This window comes from Oryzias melastigma, linkage group LG9 (genome assembly GCF_002922805.2).
Source record: "Oryzias melastigma strain HK-1 linkage group LG9, ASM292280v2, whole genome shotgun sequence".
NCBI lineage: Eukaryota > Metazoa > Chordata > Actinopteri > Beloniformes > Adrianichthyidae > Oryzias > Oryzias melastigma.
In genome coordinates, this window is record NC_050520.1 from 7815032 (window position 1) to 7834980 (window position 19949).

The 19949-nt window shown below is 37.0% G+C and overlaps 2 protein-coding genes across 2 annotated transcripts; both read right to left on the minus strand.

The window, feature by feature from the left end:
• Positions 1 to 6718: 6718 nt before the first annotated feature.
• On the minus strand, positions 6719 to 7645 carry LOC112148894 (CD59 glycoprotein-like). Its single transcript, XM_024276312.2, has 3 exons — positions 7523 to 7645; positions 7017 to 7124; positions 6719 to 6874 (listed from the first exon to the last, which is right to left on the minus strand). Exons 1-3 carry the CDS (start codon positions 7566 to 7568, stop codon positions 6786 to 6788), a joined length of 243 nt encoding a protein of 80 aa, XP_024132080.1. The 5' UTR covers positions 7569 to 7645; the 3' UTR covers positions 6719 to 6785.
• A 9152-nt stretch (positions 7646 to 16797) lies between these two features.
• On the minus strand, positions 16798 to 17796 carry LOC112148881 (CD59 glycoprotein-like). Its single transcript, XM_024276284.2, has 3 exons — positions 17674 to 17796; positions 17168 to 17275; positions 16798 to 17025 (listed from the first exon to the last, which is right to left on the minus strand). Exons 1-3 carry the CDS (start codon positions 17717 to 17719, stop codon positions 16937 to 16939), a joined length of 243 nt encoding a protein of 80 aa, XP_024132052.1. The 5' UTR covers positions 17720 to 17796; the 3' UTR covers positions 16798 to 16936.
• Positions 17797 to 19949: the final 2153 nt, after the last annotated feature.

Here is a 19949-nt window from a genome sequence, read left to right on the forward strand (position 1 = left end):
TTTAAAAAAATCAAGATTTTTGTAAAACTCCTTTTGTGTGCTTTGAAAATGAAATAAAAAACATACTACTACTACTACTACTACTACTACTACTACTACAAATCAGAAATGTTTTTGGGTTTCTAGCAAAATGTACTAGTTTAAATGCATTTATTGAGAAAATGTTTAACCAGTAATACATGACTTTTCTTTTTAGTTGAGATGGGAAGAAATGTTTGATCAAAGTTGTCCTTAAAAATGTATTGTTACATGCCTTATCTTTAAATTGACAACCATTAATTAATAAGGATGATTCACTAATAATGAACAAAGAATTTGCTAAATTGGCTTTGGACGATTGAATTGTTGCTGCTAGACTTTTATCATTTAAATGAATTTAATTTAAAAAAAAAGGTTTTCCATTCATTATTATCACCTGTTGTTCCATATTGAGTTGGTATGAGGGGATAAGTTATGTTTGTATTTCATTTTCCAGTCCTGGAGAACCTGTTGATGGAAATTAGATAAACTAATTGGTAGCTTAGATAAGTCAAAGTCACTTGTCTAAAATGATTTTAGGGAAATAAAACCAAATCCTGCTTGAATTCTTTTTGAAAGATTTGAACAATTTCATCCTGATAGAACCATTCAAAGCCTCAGAATCGATCACATTTAAAGTTCCTTCCTCTAAAGCGGGGGTCTGAGACCTGCTCAGTTTTGGTCGGTAAAAATTTGGACCAAATGGATTTTTCACCATCAAAGGTTGCAAACTTCTACTCAAATGTCTTCCCTGTATCATTCTTTCTAGTATAATGGTGTTTGTTCTAACAGATACAATAGGAGTTATTTTGATTTATTTGTTTGATGAATCTATTAGATATAGACAAAAATTATGAGAGATAAATCAATTGTTTTAGTAAAAAGTATACGCTCAAAAATAGAAAAGTCTCTTTGGAGCCAAGTGTTCAGAGTCCTTTTAGATTTTTGGATTTTATGCTATTAATTTATGAGTTTCTCTTTTATTAGCTGCAATGAATTCGAGAGATTGAGCACGACTGATGATTAACAAGTTTTCTGATAATTTGTTGTTAATATTTGCCATTTTGTCATCCTGTTTATCAAAGAGCACATGGAGAGCTTGGATAGCTGCCAAAATGTCATTAGCTGTGGAGATGGTTTAGGGTTTATCTTTTATTTATTTATTTTTTATTTCAGGAGGTTTCACCTTACCTGCTTTTACCTTTCTTCTGTTCGTTCAACTTCATTATCAATTTAGCTCAAAAACTTTTTTTTTTTTTAAAGACGAATAAGAGGTACTGGACCTTGTTTCACAGCAGTAGACAACTGCTGAGTTTGCCATCTTGCTGAAACTCTCTTCAAAATGTTATTTTGTTTTCAGGAATTTACTTTTGTTTTCTGAAATGTTTTTTCATTCTTTTTTTACGTCTTGGTTTCAGAAATTTGGCTTTGTTTTTTAAAGGCTTAATAAACTATTGTCTCTATTTTTAGTAAGCATATAGCTTAAACACTTCAAGTTTAAAGTCAATTAAGGTTAAGATGTGTGTTTTACATCCTGTCGCCTCACAACCCCATTAGTCAACTATTGAAATAGTTGTTTGTGGCAGCCCTACCGGCTGACTCTAAAGATGTTGACATACACAGTTTTATGATGTACAACAGCATGTACATAATGAAACTACAACTCAATCTTAAAAGAGGAGATAACTTCCTCAGTGTCTGGAAAATTAGATCCCCTTCAGACTGCATATCAAGCCCGAAAAGGAGTAGAGGATGCAAAACTTTTTATTCTGGACCAAATTTACAAACACTTGGAAAAGCCTAAATCTTATGCAAGACTATTATTTGCAGATTTTTCTTTAGCTTTTAACAGGATGCAACCGCATGTTTTAATCCCACGGCTTGCCGCTCATTTTAACTTACCTGATCAGCTCTTACTTTTGCTTTTAAGCTTTTTAACAGACAGGAAGCAGCAGGTCTTAGTGAATGGAGTTTTATCTGAGATCATGGTTTCTAACACAGGTTCTCCACAAGGTTGTGTTTTATCGCCCCTTCTTTTTATCCTTTACACTGACAGCTGTAGGTCATAGAACGAGGGCAGCTACCTGATTACATTTTCGGACGACACAGCACTTCTGACCGTCCTCCAAACGCCAGAGCAGAACCACGGCAGTGTTCTGACCAGTGTCCAATCAAAGCGCGTGAAAATGCTGACGTTTCCGTGCGCCTGCTAGAAGGCCTTGGTGTCGTCTACTCCAAATCTGATTGGTTGAAGCAACAGTTTGGTCGACAATTATTTTATGCTACAGGGCCCGCTGAACTGATTGTGAAGGCCTCCAGGCAGATTTCTTTGACCCTAGCAACAAATGGTGCTGCAATGTGATTGGTTAATGCTTAAATAGGAAAATACACGTCTGGAAGCAGCGCAACCAGGGAGACAGCAATGAAAGGACGAAGACAGAGCATTTGGAATTATAGAATACGTATTCACGGAAATAAATAATAATTAATATCAGTCTGTGATTCAGATATTTTTAGGCCAGCAGAGAAGGCCTTGCAGGCCCTGACGGCCCGCCACTGGTTCTGACACACTTTGTCAACTGGTGTGATGACAGTTTCTTGGAACTTAATGTAGAGAAAACAAAGGAACTCATAATAGATTTTAGGAAAACCAAGGCCAAACCTCAAGTGAGCTTCATCCATGGGGAGAAAGTTGACATAGTTGAAAGCTACAGGTTCTTAGGCACCGTGTTTGACTCCGCCCTAAAATTTGATAAAAATACTGAATCCATTGTCAAAAGATGTCAACAAAGAACACACCAGCTGAGACGGCTGAATTCTTTTAAAGTTTGTAATAAGATTTTATGCATGTTTTATCAGCCTTTTATTGAGAGCATTTTAACATTTTCCTTTGTGTGCTGGTTTGGTGGCCTCTGTGTGAAAGACAAACATTCTCTCAATAATATTGTCAAAATATGTTCTAAAATCACAGGCATCCAACAAAAAAATCTGAATTCACTCTGGGAGCAGCAGGTGGTGCAAAAAGCAAAAAACATAATTTTAACACATAAACACGTCCTGTCTTCCAGTTTTATAAAGATGGCCTCAGGTCGCAGTTATATTGCTCCAGCTAGAAGGTACTCTAAATCTTTTATCCCAAATGCCATAAAACTCTTAAATCAAAGTGAACACACTCAAGTTTAGACTGTACCTGTTTCAAGCCTATCTTTTATTTAATTGTATTTTATCAATTTTTATTTTTTATTTTTATTTGTTTTTATTTTTTAGCAAGTTTTTAGTGTTGCTTTTTAGTGTGGCTTTTTAGTGTGGCTTTTTAGTGTGGCTTTTACTGATTGTTGTCTATGTTTTCCGCTGGAGAGCTGCTCTTAATGGAATTGCCCTTGGGAGACTAATAAAGTTGTTCTATCTATTAAACACATACCAGTGCATTCAATCAAGAATATGTCAAGTATATAATTTCGTCATCCTGTTTGTGAAAAGGTAAGCTGGCACATGTGGTCAGGTGAGCGTTTGTGTTGTACTGTGGTAGATGATAGGATGTAAAAAAACAAAAAAAACTGAGGGGTGTCACGTCCACACCACGACCCCACCGAAGGCTAGGCAGCTGTGGGCTCTCCAGACACCTGCACAGCCTCACCTGCCTTCCCTGACAGCATGTCGCTGGTATGGCCTATACACATGTTTTGCTTTCTCCCATAATGATAATGGTTGTTCTGCTGCCAAGCAAGGCACAAACTGAACCACCAGGAGGAATATGGGGTTTGGTGTCCAGCTGCTCTGCCTCTGCACCACAGCTGCCCCCAAAACAACTCTTTTTTTTTTTTTTCTTGCTTCATATTTGACCTCTCCATTGATTCCCTAATTAATTATTTCAAAGCTGAATAAAAAAAAGAAGCATTGCAGGGCCACTTTGAGACAGACAACCACACACACTCACATTCACACTTAACGGACAATAAGAGCCACCAAACAACTTAAGATGCATCAGACGGTGGGAGAACATGTAAACTCAATGCCACATTCTTTCATGCTGAAAAAGTTCCAACTGTCAACCGCCATCACCCCCACGCACAACCCCGTGACAATTTCTTGATGATCTCCTGCTGCCCTGCATAAACATTTCCAAAAAAACAACACAAGTTTTTTGGTTTTAACTAAAAATCAGCTGTTAAAACATTGTTTTATTTTCATTGGGATAACTTGTTTTCCAACCATTAATGTGACTCTTCTTATGTATGAAAAAATAATATTAATTATGTTTGAAAAAAAAAAAAGCTTGTTTTTACTCAACTGAATGATTTTATTAATGGAATTTGACCATCTGAGAAATATCATCTGAATTAGACCCTTTTTCTGTACAGTCAGTGCTAAAACCTTAATTCATGATTGCATAACATCAAGAATAGATTACGGTAATGTACTATATTCTGATGTAAAGAAAACAAGTTTTAATCTTGCGCAGCTCATCATCAAAACTCAACAGCCTCCAACACTCAGAGCCGGAAAGAAGGAGTACATTACACCAATCCTAGAATCTCTGCATTGGCTCCCTGTCAGCTTTAGGATTGATTTTAAAGGCCCTATACCTGCCAAATTTAACTTCTTGAGCTTCAAGTGTATTATACTGTTTATTCCTCACTATAAACAACCCCCTCACACAGAACTTTATCCTTCGCAAGCTTTGCTGAGGCAGATTTTTCCTGTCACCAAAGAGAATACAACCTGCTGTTTAGTGGCTCACTAAATAGATGGTGTCCGTCACACTGAATGCGTGAGTAGAAGCACGAAGCAGGCCCTCCTACCTGGTAGAACCAGCAAATAGATTTTCCAGTAAATAATAATACACAGTCTCAAATAGGATGAAATATGACTCCCATCAGCTTTACAATGTAATCATCAAAATAATTCATACAGAAATACCGGTGCACTTGAAATGTTGAGCGCCATTCTCTGAGTCGCACTGGACCCTGAGCAAGAGGTTTACCCAGACCAAATGTCTGTCGAGTATCCGACGTAAAACCAGCTTCACTGTAGTGCTGGGCGATATGGAAAAAAATGTATATCACGATATAAAATATTTTATATCACGATACGATAAATATCAGGATATACGACAATAAATTATATTATGCCTGAAGTTGCGGCAGCTTTTGTGAAAAGTTGAGACAAAAGTTGGGATGTTATTGAAATGATATTGTTTTGTAAAGTGCCTAAAAATGTTAATTATGAAACAAACTTCACATTCTTGTATTCCAACTCTTTTTATTGTGACAGATGCTCTAGGAAAATAATTCATCATCACAATATACAATGTTGCTGTGCTGTCATTTAACTTTACTGGAACTGTGAAACATGAAATGAACTTTTGGTCCTTACTGCTCATAATAACACAAATTTTTGTGTTTATTTAAACATTGAGAATAAAATGACGTTTTCAGTGAAAAATTTTAAACCTAAAAAAGCAGTATAATCAGATTAATCCTCTGATTTCCATTTTCACCACAGAAAGTGAAAAGGTTCAAAATTTCCAGAGTCTCTCTGCCTTTTTCTCATATTCTGCAACAGCTGTGCGGCGCGCAATATGACAGACCGCTCCGAACCTGCACCCCACCACGCCGCGTGCATGCATGCGCTCAGGGCACCTTCACCACAATTGACCAATTTTTCGCAATAATTGATCAAATTAGATTAGGAACAATATAAACTATAGAGGAGAAATGGGACGATATACACTTTTCTATCGCCCACACAATATATATCGTGATATTGCCCAGCACTACTTCACTGTGGTCTTGGACGAGAGCGGGAGCTGATGATGATAGCAGGCAGCAGTGTCAGCCATTTCTGAACAGCCACAGAGTGGAAAAGCTTGAACAGCCCACTGGCTCTCTCCGAGTTGTGGGTGTTTAGAATGGTCTGGCACTGCAGCTCCGTGCTGTCCCGTGAAACCATGCAATCGTGAAAAAAGGAAAAAATGAAGACTGATGGTATTTGCATGGATTTCAAGTCTATTCAAAGCAAAATGTCGTTGTTGGTCACATGTATTAACCATTAACGTGGTAACCCTTTCTCTGAAATATACTGCTCACAAAAATTAAAGGAACACTTTTTTTATTGCGCCTGGCACGAATTGAGTTAAACCTGCCTGATAATGGGTCTGATAATCCTTCGTAGGAAGGAAGAAGTAGAAAAACTGCCTCAAAGCAGAGGTTTGTCTGTTGGCTTTGTATTAAGTTGTGCCAAAGTCTGTCCATTTCTCTCTCTCTACGTGTTGATGCAGGCTTTTGGTTTTAGTCGGTTAGATTACTCTAAGATCCTGCTCTCTAGTTTTCCAAAAAGCTCTCTTTCTGTCTTACTATTTCTTTAGATCTCAGTGGCACATGTTCTGACGAGGACCAGGGGACAGGAACACATTACACCAGTTTTGAAATGGTTTCATTGGCATCCTGTGTGTTTCCAAATTGATTCCAATTATTTGGATGGTTGATAAATGCTTTAATGGTCTTGGGCCTCTTTATCTCAGTGACCTTTTTATGGATGCAACATGCAAACTCATTGTTACATTCTTCCATGCTAAAAAAGTTCCTGTTCAGGTTGAGTAAACTTACAAAGAGATCAAGAGTCAGAACTTCAACAGAAAATGTCTTTATTTTTCTTTCAGTTATTCCAAACGTTCCATTAAAAACACCTTATATCTCAATTTTTTTTTCAGGAAAAAGTATGAACATGGCTGAAGTCAGCATCATCAAGAGGAAACTGGATCCAGATCATGTGGAGCCATTGCACAGATCGCCTTTACAGCAGTTCCAGGCGAAACCACACGACAACCAGTTTTGGCAGCCCTTGGAAACCAGTGCTGCAAGCAAAAACAAGACTTCTTTAATTATTTGTTCTTTGAAATAACTTTAACATGTTTTCCATGCTGTTCCTTTCTTTTGTATGCCTGTTGATTTTCTCAGCAGCTACTAGATGCTGTGATAAGTGAAATTACAACTCACCGCCCAGTTTCATTGAGTAACAACGGTTGGCAAGGGGATGACACTCTTTGATTTCGGGGCAGGCTGCACCACTGGCATTTTTGCACGAGTAGCATCTCAATCCACACACTTCACAGAAACAAGAAAGTGTTTAAAAGAGACCACAAACGTAGGCTTTGATTTACAACACAGCAAGTAAACTTTTATGGAAATAAGTGTAAAAAGTAATTTGAAGAAAAATAAATTATGGAAAGGCACCAATAAATAAAATAGAGTCCAAATTTACTCTGTGATGTTTAGAATTATATGAAATATACCATGTATATCTCTAATGTGACTTTAAATCCAAATTAGTAAAGAGTTCTGCTCCAATTTAAAAGAGGAAAAAAAACATTATTTTTCCTTTAACACAAAAAGATTAAGAATGCAAAAGATAACTCAAAAGTTTTATTGCATCTTTAAAGCTCTTATGTTAAAGCATGTAAACATTTGATCAAAACTACTAGACATGAGGTACAAAAACTCACCTGCTGACAAAGTTAAGGACAGAATGAGAAGCTTAACAAGAGTCATCTTTGCAGTTCAAGGAGAACAACAGTTTGATCAAACTTCTTCTCTTTCAAGTTTTCAAGTCTGCTTTAGGTTCCTGAAAACAGACTTCCATATATATGAACTACAGACTCCCCCCACTACCCCCCTTAAATGAAAGACAGCCTATAGAGAACTCACTAAAAAAATGCAGTAGACTCATCCTCTCTTCAATTAAGAAATTCATTTAGATGTCAGTAAAATATAATAATATAAATGTATTTATTGAAAATTTGCTATAGGTACTACTACTAAACAGACAAGTAAAAGAAGAAGTATATGTCTCATTATGTCTCAAAGTTGTCTATTTTTTATTTATTAGTGGATCTATGCTCTTTAAACGTCTTAATTCAGTTTCATGCTTGCTTACCTATAATTACTATCTATTAGAACTAAATTTGACTTAATTTCTGTATTGTTTAAAGGTCAAAAAAGTGAGTTTTGCTGCTTTTTTCTGGGAGGATGATTAAAGAAATAAGAGGGGATAGAAAGAGAAAGCAACAAGTTGCTGGAGGCTTATCATCATTACTGTCAGGTGTAGATGTACATCGGAAGAGTGGGGCCTCTTCACAGACACACTCATTACCAACATACCTGTTGGCTCCACAGATGTTCACACACATATATAACAGCATGTGCATAATGAAACTACAGCTCACACGCAAAGACCTATGCATACAAGACAGCACATGTCTCATACTGACAATTATTTGTTCACATGACGAAAAAAATAACGGCTTTATCGCTTTTACGTATACAGGTCTCTTGTCTGAATAGTTTACCTATTATTATTAGAACTCAATTTTACTTAATTTCCATACTGTTTAAAGGAAAAAAAAGTGAGTTTTGCTGCTTTTCTTCTGGGAGGACAATTAATATCTACAATAATACTACTACTAAAAAGACAGACAAATAAAAAAAAAAGTTGATGTCTCATTTTAAAACAATTTCATCATACAGACCAAAAACAACTGTTGTTTATTTTAAACTACATCTAAATTGAATTTACACAAACGTCAGATGAAATAGAACATACATTTCCTTTTGTATCTTAATAATTATAGGGAAGGTAGATGCAATTAACATTAAATGAATCAATAAATGTATATTTTAAAATAATATGCCATATTGCAAACGTCTGCAACCCATCGCCAGCGATTGGTCTGAGTCATGGAATCTATAGTGTTACGCCCCAGTTTGTCTAGGGGCGCAGGGCCTAAACATAAAGGTAAAGTAAATGAAATAATGTGTAACAAAAACACAAATGTCTCTATAAAAAGTATAACAATATTTATTTAGAAGAACAAAACACCCAAACCATAACTAAATGTGAAGCAAAAGGCTTCAGGGTGAACCAAGGCCAAAAAAAACAAACAAAAGCCCAACTAACTCAACCCAGGGAGCTTACCTGCAAATGAAATAGTAAAATAATGACAATCACTAACCTCCCTGGAATAACATAAACAGGAGAAAACTCACTAGAGAAACTGGCAGTTCACCCTACAGCTTCACTTAAATTAACAAACACTAAACACAAAGTGGGACCTAAACAAAATACCAAAGAAACTACAAAGTGCGCACAAAGTAAAGCAGGTGGAGACGATCACTGAGCTGCAGTGGAGACAGGTTGCAGCCCACTTCCAGTCATTTCTTCCTCCGTGAAAGATCAGATCTCATTCATTTCTGTGTGATGCTTTCATCTGAAGAGGAATCGTTTTCGGAATTTTCAGTGTACTTAGCTAACGTGACAGACTGTTGCCATCCCCTGTTGTTGTTGTGTGTTGAAACGGGACGATTCGTGTGGAGAACGGGGCGTACGGAGCACTGTTTACGTTCTCCTTTTTTTTCTGCGCATGTCAGAGACATGCAGTAAGGTGGTGAAAGAGCTTCCGGGTATGTGAATAAAGTGAATAAATAAGTGAATAAATAAATAATAAAGTGGCGGACGGTCCTGCAAACATGTCTCTAAGCTCTTTATTTCGCATATGAAACTCTGCATTACCGACCCGGATAGTCAGTTTCATTGATGATGATTTGATTTCGAGTCGCCAAAAGGTTCAGAATTTCTTTGTTTTTAAAACCGATATGTAAATAAAGCTTCACGAGAGGCTCCACGTCTTCCAGCTTCGAGCATGGCTCTGATAAACTGACAGCTTTCGTTTTCATCGACATTCTCAGCGTCACTGTCATTGCCAGATTGTGAGCTCTTACTTTACGCGCTGCCGGCTAGAATTGATAGGGCTTTACAGTCCTCAAACCACAAACACCCGGCGCCTCTGAATCAGCGTCACTTTCAAAACAAATGTTTCCACAATCTGAGTCTGAAGACAGAATTCTGGACCTTAAAATATCGCCGCTATCGTAGCTCCGACACGCAAAGGAGAAGCCATCTTGCCATGTTGACTCTGGTGACGTCACACGCACCACGTGACCAAAACTGAGCTTTTCCCCGGAAGAGACAGGGTTTGCCAAATTTGGCCGCAAAAATGCCGTTTTATTCCAATATTTCTTGCTCAAAACACGCCAAAACATTTGGAAATTGTAAATATAAGGCGAAATACAGTTAACACCGAAAAAGACCCACAACCCCATTACTAGTCCTTTAAGTTTGAAGAGTGTTGTTGTGCATCCGTCTGTCAATAAAATGAAGTGCAACAGTTTAATTTCAGTGAAATTTTGCTGGTATGTTCTGAATGGTATTTAGGTTAGCAGTCAAGTTGTGAGTAGGATGAGTTTGCAGGAGAGCAAAAGCGCAGCTGAGTTGATTCATCTCAAGGAGCTTGAAGTTAAAATGCTCCGGCTGAGATTTAGGAAGACAGAAATCAGTTAAAAGTTTGAGCTCTGAAAACTCAAGGAAGAAACAAAAAGACAGATTTTCCTAAAAAAGCCAACACCGGCTGCACCACCTCCTTTCTTCCATGCTTCACCTTTTGATGTGGACAAATATAATACATTCATTCCTCGTTTAGGTCACTGGGTGTCTCGATTAACTCGGAGATGATTTAGCTGGGAGTGAAGTTCTGCCCAACCATCATGTTGCTCCTATTCCCGGAAATCCCAGTTCCAATGATACAGTTGGAAAAAAAATCCAAAACCTTTCCGTGTGTGCAGGCACAAAAACAGAAGCAAGATGACTTGGAAAAGGGACTGTCTACATTTGAGTGACAGCTTTATGGCTAATTTGAAACATTTTTCCGGCAGCTAAAGGAGTTTCACAATCTCATTGGTGGTACTTGGACCAAAGGTTGTGTTGTGATTGTAATCCTCAAAATAGAAACCGAAAGCAACGAGTAGCTGGAGGCTTATCATCATTACTGCCAGGTGTCAAAGGAGTGGGGCCTCTCTACAGTCACACTCAAATATTACAAATACACCTGTTGGCTCCACAGATGTTTACAGATGTATAAAACAGCATGTGCATAATGAAACTACAGCTCACACGCACAGACCTATACAAGACAGCACATGTCTCATACTGACAATTATTTGTTCACATTACGAAAAAAATAACGTTTTTTTTAACCCCAAATTAATGACCTTTTCTCAATGATTCCTACACTACCTCCACTAAAATGGTTTAAAACATTAGACTCAACCATATCTAGCTTTTTATGGAAGAATAAACCAGCAAGAATCAGCCTTAAAACTTGCAAATCTGCAAAATGATGTGGAGGCTTGCAATTACCTAACTTCAAATATTACTTTATTGCCAACAGATTACAGTACATCTCAAAATGGTCAAGAAATAATCCAGAAAATAACTAATGGATGGACTTGGAACAGGAGTTATGTGGAAAGATAAACCTGTCAGATCTACCATTTATCAGCTAAATAATAAAAAACCTGATTGTTTCCAAAGTATTAACATTAGTACCACCTTAACAGCCTGGTGGGATTTTCTCAAAGTGTCAAAGTCTTCAGTCGTACCGTGCAAAATGACACCAATCTGGAACAACCTAGACATCCTTATAAACAAAAAAATACCAGCAACTGAAATTACTAAAAAAGGTAAATACAATGATAGTGACTTAAAATGACCAGAAATAGTTAAGTCTTTCTTTAAAGTTTCAATGAATAAGATTCTCTCCATAATATACAAACTCTTATGCAATCTAGGTAATAACATTTCAATTCAATTAACCAAATGGGATACAGACCTGAGTTGCGGCACAGATCAAACCTTCTGGTCAGAAACATGTCTAAACACCTTTAAACTGACTAAAAGTCAAAATTTAAAACTAATCCAATTCAAAACTCTTCATAGAATTTATTATATTGGTCAGAGCATGTTCAAGATGGGTCTCAGAAGCTCAGACATTTGTGAGGATTGCGATAGTAACTTACCTGACAGTTACATGCACACACTGTGGTTCTGCACACCTGTCCAGGCTCTCTGGCAACAAGTTTGTGCTGATCTATCAGTCTGGCTTAATGTTTCTATCACAGCTTCACCTTCACTTTGTGTGCTTGGTGACATGATTACCATCGATACAGAGGGAGGATTAGTATCTGTAATCTTCATAACTCTTTGTATAGCAACCTCTCCACGCCGGGAGAGGGATCCCCGAGATTTAAGAGCTAGGGGGGATGCTCGGGCTGCCGGATAGTGGTGGGCTGCTCTTCTGGCTGGGCTGGGGCATGTGCTCCCTGTGCTCCTGTGCTTTCCTGCTCTCAGGTGTGGCGGTCCTGAAAGCCCTGGTCTGGGTTTTTGGCAGGATTGCTGGTGGGCAGATTCTTTCAGCAGCTCCATGGCTGGTGTTGGGGGGTAGGGGCCTCTGCTGCTGCCCTGCCGGGGCGTCTTAGTGTGGGGATGGCCAGGCACTCTCCCCCTTTGTACATTCCATCATCATCCACCTCAGCAAAACATAAACACTCAGCTGAGCACAGGTGTCAGCTCACCTTTGCACTAATAGTATGCGTGACCGTAAGAAAGGCTTTATTTGTGTCGGTTTGTATGATTAAGCGTTTGAGCTGCATTTGCAGCTGTATTGTGTACATTTTGACTGGTCTAAATATAAAGACTATTTTGGCCAACAGGTGTGAGTGTAACAACAGAGTGTGTATGTAGACAGGCCCCGCCTATTCTAGTTTGCTATTTAGACCTGGTTGTTTAATGATGTTGCTTCCCTCTGTTTCCATCTTTATACTCAGTAAACCCCTGTTGTGACAGTACAATCTGCCCAACACAATGCTTTCAGCTTGTATCTGTTCTCAGCTGTTGGACAGGACAAGTTATCGCTTCAACGTATACAGGTCTCTTGGCTGAGTTGCTTACCTATTATTATTATCTGTTAGAAATAAATTTGACTTTATTTCTATATTGTTTAAAGGACAAAAAAATGACTTTTGCTGTTTTTTTGATCTGGGAGGATGATTAAAGAAGTAAGATGGGATAGAAAGAGAAAGCAACCAGTTGCTGGAGGCTTATCATCATCACTGCCAGGTATAGATATTAGTCAGAAGAGTCGGGCCTCTTCACAGACACACTCAATACAAACATACCTGTTGGCTCCACAGATGCTCACACATATATAACAGCATGTGCATAATGAAACTACAGCTCACACGCAAAGACCTATGCATGCAAGACAGCACAGGTCCAGCAAACCTTTATGTCACGCATACTACAGTATTTGTGCAAAGAACAGACCTTGTTAGAATCAAAATGCTTTGGTAAGGTCTATATAAATTAAGGCAAATTTATGTTTTTTTTTTTTTTTTTTTTTTTATCAGATGCATAACAAACATGGTTCACAATTTTTAATGCTACTGTTAAGGTACTATGTTTTTTTAATATCTTGATTGAAAATCAGATAAAAATATTATGTTCCTCTAGGAATTCCTTTAGTTGCCTGTTGATCAGACTCTCTAATACTATTACAGTTATACAGTTATACACTCTAATACATTACACTAATAGTTGGTATTAACCGCTTTGAAATTGGTCTGTAGTTATTCAATGGAGTTGGGTCACCTCCTTCTGCTGCTTTTCCAGATGATGAAGCAAAAAAATGTTTCAAAAAAAGAAAGTCTGAATTCATTAATTACCCTGGAGTGACGTCCTTGTTTCTCATTTCCTCCTTCATTCTCTTTTCTATTTCTCTTCTGCTTCATCCTAGTCTTCAAAATGATCAAATTTACCACACAGGTTAAAGGAAACTATGAAATCACACAAATCCTTTCTGCTGTCTTTCTGCTGTAATAAACGTTGCAATAAAGTGCGTCAACATATGTTTTATGGTATTAATATAAGGTTTGAGGTCAATATTTTTTGGTTGCTCAGAAAAGCTTTCTTAGTGTTTTATTAAGTGGTAAATTGAGCCCTCTGGACCAAATAGGTTTTTATTTTTGTTTGAGATTGAAATTCTACCCTTCCGTGGTGTAAAAGTAAAAGTTGGAAGTTTGTCATAATATTAATAAGAAAAAACTTCATAAATCTTTTTTGATTTCAGTATGTTTTGATATTTCACTGCACCACAAATACCTCAAAATGAGATTTTTCACAACAATTATTAGGTTAAAAATATCTGAGATTAAAATAGATTCATTACATTATTGAATCAAAGAAAAAAATGAATCATGTGACAGCACTAGGGCTGCTCTCCTGGTGGTTTTGCAGAATTCCCGCGCTATCTGCTACTGATTTTCTGGATCAGGTGTTTTCAGCCAATAAGGAGCTTCAATGGCAGGTTGGTTGGGGAACATAAAGGACATCAGCCCTCTAGGCCTGGAGTTTAATACCCCTTGGCAATGATTGTAGCAGAGATATTTATAGACAATACATGGATTCTTTTTTTTTCCCCACAGCACAAAATATTTGTTAAATTAAGTACTTTATTTATTCTTTTCTGCAGCTGAGCAAATAAATTGGGGTTGATGAGCTCTTGTACTAAACAGAAATTTCTGCCTTTTTAAGAGCTTTCGTAGCTTTGGATACACTTAGAGTTTATTGCAATCTTTCAAAATCTGAGGAAACTGCAGGAGAGCAGAGAGAAAATGGAGAAAAACCAAATTTGTTGCTGATTAAAATTTTACTTTTAAAGATCAGTAAAAATTGAATAACTACTTTTATTACTCTAAATCAGGGGTCCCCAAACGTTTTCTTGTGAGGGCCACATAAATGTTTTCTTCTCTGATGGGGGGCCGGGGTCAGTTTTGTAAGCTAACAGAAAAAGTGAAACAATCTAAACGTTTGTCTAAATGTGAACAATTGTGTTTTTCCAGAAAGCTACACAAAACCACATTTTAACAATATTTCTCTAATCTTCACAGAGAAAATGAATCTAAAAAGAAAGAATCCTCTCCTGTCATGGTTCTTTTGAGATTTTGGAGAGCTGCAGCTCCTCACACAGGACTCTTATAGCTATCTGGGTCTTTTAGCTCTTGTTGTTTTATTTAACTTATCAATAACTATAAACTCAGGCAAAAAAAGAATAACTGATGTGATTTTTTTTTTTTTATATTTATAAGTGTAAAATTTGTTATTATGTTTAATTATGTTTATTTTTCGTCCAGATAAAATGTACAAAATACATGATAAAACAAAAAACTATTATTTACTGTTCAACTTTTAAAGTGAAACAACACAAAACACTGCAACCACAATGCAAAATAGGCTACTAATTATAATGTGCAAAATGAAAAGGAAAAAAATTAAGAATGTTTGCAATTGTAAATAGCAAATATCTCATCTTTGTGAATCTGATCTGGTTTCTTATGTCAGTATCTGCCCTGCTCTGGAGAGAGTTGTTCTCAAGTTTCTGCACAGTTTGGTTCTGGAGTCGTTTCTGTTTGAAATTCTTTTCTCGCAGATTCTAAATTCTGTCTTATTATCAATAACAATAAAATCCTTTCGGATTTCTGTTCTTTTTGAGTCACTCATTTTTTTAAGTCTTTGTGTTGATGTCGTTTGTCGCAAACGGGAATGAGGTTTGCGTGCGTGTGCTCAGACCACGGCTTTGCGCTTTTATGATCTCGGCACAAATGATTTTGATCTGACATGTGTGACTTGAAGAAACTATAAAATTAAAAAAAAGAGGATTCAGGACACTACTTGATTAATAAAAATGAGAAGCTGGAAACAAACCGAAAGGGAAACTTATTTTCCCTCGTTATTGGGGGTTTTTCGTTTGGGGACCACTTCTCTAAATGAGTCATTTAGATGCAGACATTCTTGATAATTACAGACCTATATTAAGCCTCTGTTTTTATTTTTTTTGTTTGTTTGTTTTTTTTTTTAGCAAAAACAGAGTAAAAAAAATGTAGTAAAATTTCGAATAAATTGTCTTCACTCAATTGAGCAATTTCTTAAATGATAAAAAATAATGTAGAAATATGTCAGTCTGGTTTTAGGACAAACCACAACATTGAGACTGTCCTTTTGCTCATATGTCACAGATTATCCCTTTTATGGGAACTATTAATACCTGCTTCTCAATCAATGCCAGGCATAGACGACCTAGGAGGGTGCCTAGGGCGCCCTCTGCTGGAGGGGCACCAAATCCCAACGATTATTTTTTTTTCATTGATTTTTTTAAATTTTGGAAACAGCTTGACACACCACTCATTGAGCAGAAAGATAAAAAAGGAATACTTTAAAGATATAAATATAAAAGTTCAAAAGTTTGATGCAATCATAACTTTGCTCAGTGAAGCACACTCCTTACTTGTGGGAGGAGGGGGGTTACCACTCTTCTTTAAAATTTCAAGGAGGAAGAGGCAGCAAAACAAGCCCTCAGGGACAACTTTAAGGTAAAAAGGAAGGAAGAAGTAGAAAAACTGCCTCAAAGCAGAGGTTTGTCTGTTGGCTTTATATTAAGTTGTGCCAAAGTCTGCCCATTTCTCTCTCTCTACGTGTTGATGCAGGCTTTTGGTTTTAGTCGGTTAGATTACTCTAAGATCCTGCTCTCTAGTTTTCCAAAAAGCTCTCTTTCTGTCTTACTATTTCTTTAGATCTCAGTGGCACATGTTCTGACGAGGACCAGGGGACAGGAACACATTACACCAGTTTTGAAATGGTTTCATTGGCATCCTGTGTGTTTCCAAATTGATTCCAATTATTTGGATGGTTGATAAATGCTTTAATGGTCTTGGGCCTCTTTATCTCAGTGACCTTTTTATGGATGCAACATGCAAACTCATTGTTACATTCTTCCATGCTAAAAAAGTTCCTGTTAAGGTTGAGTAAACTTACAAAGAGATCAAGAGTCAGAACTTCAACAGAAAATGTCTTTATTTTTCTTTCAGTTATTCCAAACGTTCCATTAAAAACACCTTATATCTCAATTTTTTTTTTCAGGAAAAAGTATGAACATGGCTGAAGTCAGCATCATCAAGAGGAAACTGGATCCAGATCATGTGGAGCCATTGCACAGATCGCCTTTACAGCAGTTCCAGGCGAAACCACACGACAACCAGTTCTGGCAGCCCTTGGAAACCAGTGCTGCAAGCAAAAACAAGACTTCTTTAATTATTTGTTCTTTGAAATAACTTTAACATGTTTTCCATGCTGCTCCTTTCTTTTGTATGCCTGTTGATTTTCTCAGCAGCTACTAGATGCTGTGATAAGTGAAATTACAACTCACCGCCCAGTTTCATTGAGTAACAACGGTTGGCAAGGGGATGACACTCTTTGATTTCGGGGCAGGCTGCACCACTGGCATTTTTGCACGAGTAGCATCTCAATCCACACACTTCACAGAAACAAAGAAAGTGTTTAAAGAGACCACAAACGTAGGCTTTGATTTACAACACAGCAAGTAAACTTTTATGGAAATAAGTGTAAGAAGTAATTTGAAGAAAAATAAATTATGGAAAGGCACCAATAAATAAAATAGAGTCCAAATTTACTCTGTGATGTTTAAAATTATATGAAATATACCATGTATATCTCTAATGTGACTTTAAATCCAAATTAGTAAAGAGTTCTGCTCCAATTTAAAAGAGGAAAAAAAACATTATTTTTCCTTTAACACAAAAACATTAAGAATGCAAAAGATAACTCAAAAGTTTTGTTGCATCTTTAAAGCTCTTATGTTAAAGCATGTAAACATTTGATCAAAACTACTAGACATGAGGTACAAAAACTCACCTGCTGACAAAGTTAAGGACAGAATGAGAAGCTTAACAAGAGTCATCTTTGCAGTTCAAGGAGAACAACAGTTTGATCAAACTTCTTCTCTTTCAAGTTTTCAAGTCTGCTTTAGGTTCCTGAAAACAGACTTCCATATATATGAACTACAGACTCCCCCCACTACCCCCCTTAAATGAAAGACAGCCTATAGAGAACTCACTAAAAAAATGCAGTAGACTCATCCTCTCTTCAATTAAGAAATTCATTTAGATGTCAGTAAAATATAATAATATAAATGTATTTATTGAAAATTTGCTATAGGTACTACTACTAAACAGACAAATAAAAGAAGAAGTATATGTCTCATTATGTCTCAAAGTTGTCTATTTTTTATTTATTAGTGGATCTATGCTCTTTAAACGTCTTAATTCAGTTTCATGCTTGCTTACCTATAAATACTATTAGAACTAAATTTGACTTAATTTCTATATTGTTTAAAGGTCAAAAAAGTGAGTTTTGCTGCTTTTTTCTGGGAGGATGATTAAAGAAGTAAGATGGGATAGAAAGAGAAAGCAACAAGTTGCTGGAGGCTTACTGTCAGGTGTAGATATACATCGGAAGAGTGGGGCCTCTTCACAGACACACTCATTACCAACATACCTGTTGGCTCCACAGATGTTCACACACATATATAACAGCATGTGCATAATGAAACTACAGCTCACACGCAAAGACCTATGCATACAAGACAGCACATGTCTCATACTGACAATTATTTGCTCTCATGACGAAAAAAATAACGGCTTTATCGCTTTTAGGTATATAGGTCTCTTGGCTGAATAGTTTACCTATTATTATTAGAACTCAATTTTACTTAATTTCCATATTGTTTAAAGGAAATAAAAGTGAGATTTGGTGCTTTTTTTCTGGGAGGACAATTAACGTAGTAAGAGGGGATAGAAAGAAAAAGCAACAAGTTGCTCTTTATCATCATTACTGTCAGGTGTAGATGCTAGTCAGAGTGGGGCCTCTTCACAGACACACTCAAATATTACACTAAAAACAAACTTTTTGCTTCAGTAATATATACTTAATTATTCCTCATAATATCTACAATAATACTACTACTAAAAAGACAGACGAATGAGAAAAAAAGTTGATGTCTCATTTTAAAACAATTTCATCATACAGACCAAAAACAACTGTTGTTTATTTCAAACTACATCTAAATTGAATTTACACAAACGTCAGATGAAATAGAACATACATTTCCTTTTGTATCTTAATAATTATAGGGGAGGTAGATGCAATTAATATTAAATGAATCAATAAATGTATATTTTAAAATAATATGTATATTTGTAGTAGTCTTCTGTTGTCAGGAGTCAGAGGTCTGTCACCCTCACTGGTTACAGCCAGCAGCCATCCCCAAACTATTGACATGATACGGTCCCCTTGTGGTTGTTCCCATTGACTGTAAAAAATACTGGACTTCTCGAGCCATGAGGTCCCCCATTGGAAATGCATTACCTCCACTCCTCGTAAAAGTAGGTCACCACTTTCACCGTCACTTCCTGAAACAGCTATCGCCATATTGCCAAAGTCTGCAACCCATCGCCAGCGATTGGTCTGAGTCATGGAATCTATAGTGTTACGCCCCAGTTTGTCTATGGGCGCAGGGCCTAAATATAAAGGTAAAGTAAATGAAATAATGTGTAACAAAAACACAAATGTCTCCATAAAAAGTATAACAATATTTATTTAGAAGAACAAAACACCCAAACCATTACTAAATGTGAAGCAAAAGGCTTCAGGGTGAACCAAGGCCAAAAAAAAAACAAACAAAAGCCCAACTAACTCAACCCAGGGAGAATGAAATAGTAAAATAATGACAATCACTAACCTCCCTGGAATAACATAAACAGGAGAAAACTCACTAGAGAAACTGGCAGTTCACCCCTACAGCTTCACTTAAATTAACAAACACTAAACACAGAGTGGGACCTAAACCAAACACCAAAGAAACTACAAAGTGCACACAAAGTAAAGCAGGTGGAGACAATCACTGAGCTGCATTGGAGACAGGTTGCAGCCCAGCTCCCCTCTCGTGGTATGGAGGTCCACATGGTGCTTTAGAAGGCTCCCTCCTCTGGCTTGGACCAATGGGGAGCCACATCTCCAGCACCACACCTGAAAGAAATTGGCAGAAAAACACAAAGATCCTCAAACACACAGAAATCCCACTCTAAGAAAAATACACAGAACCAAGAGAACCAAAACCAAATACGGCCACA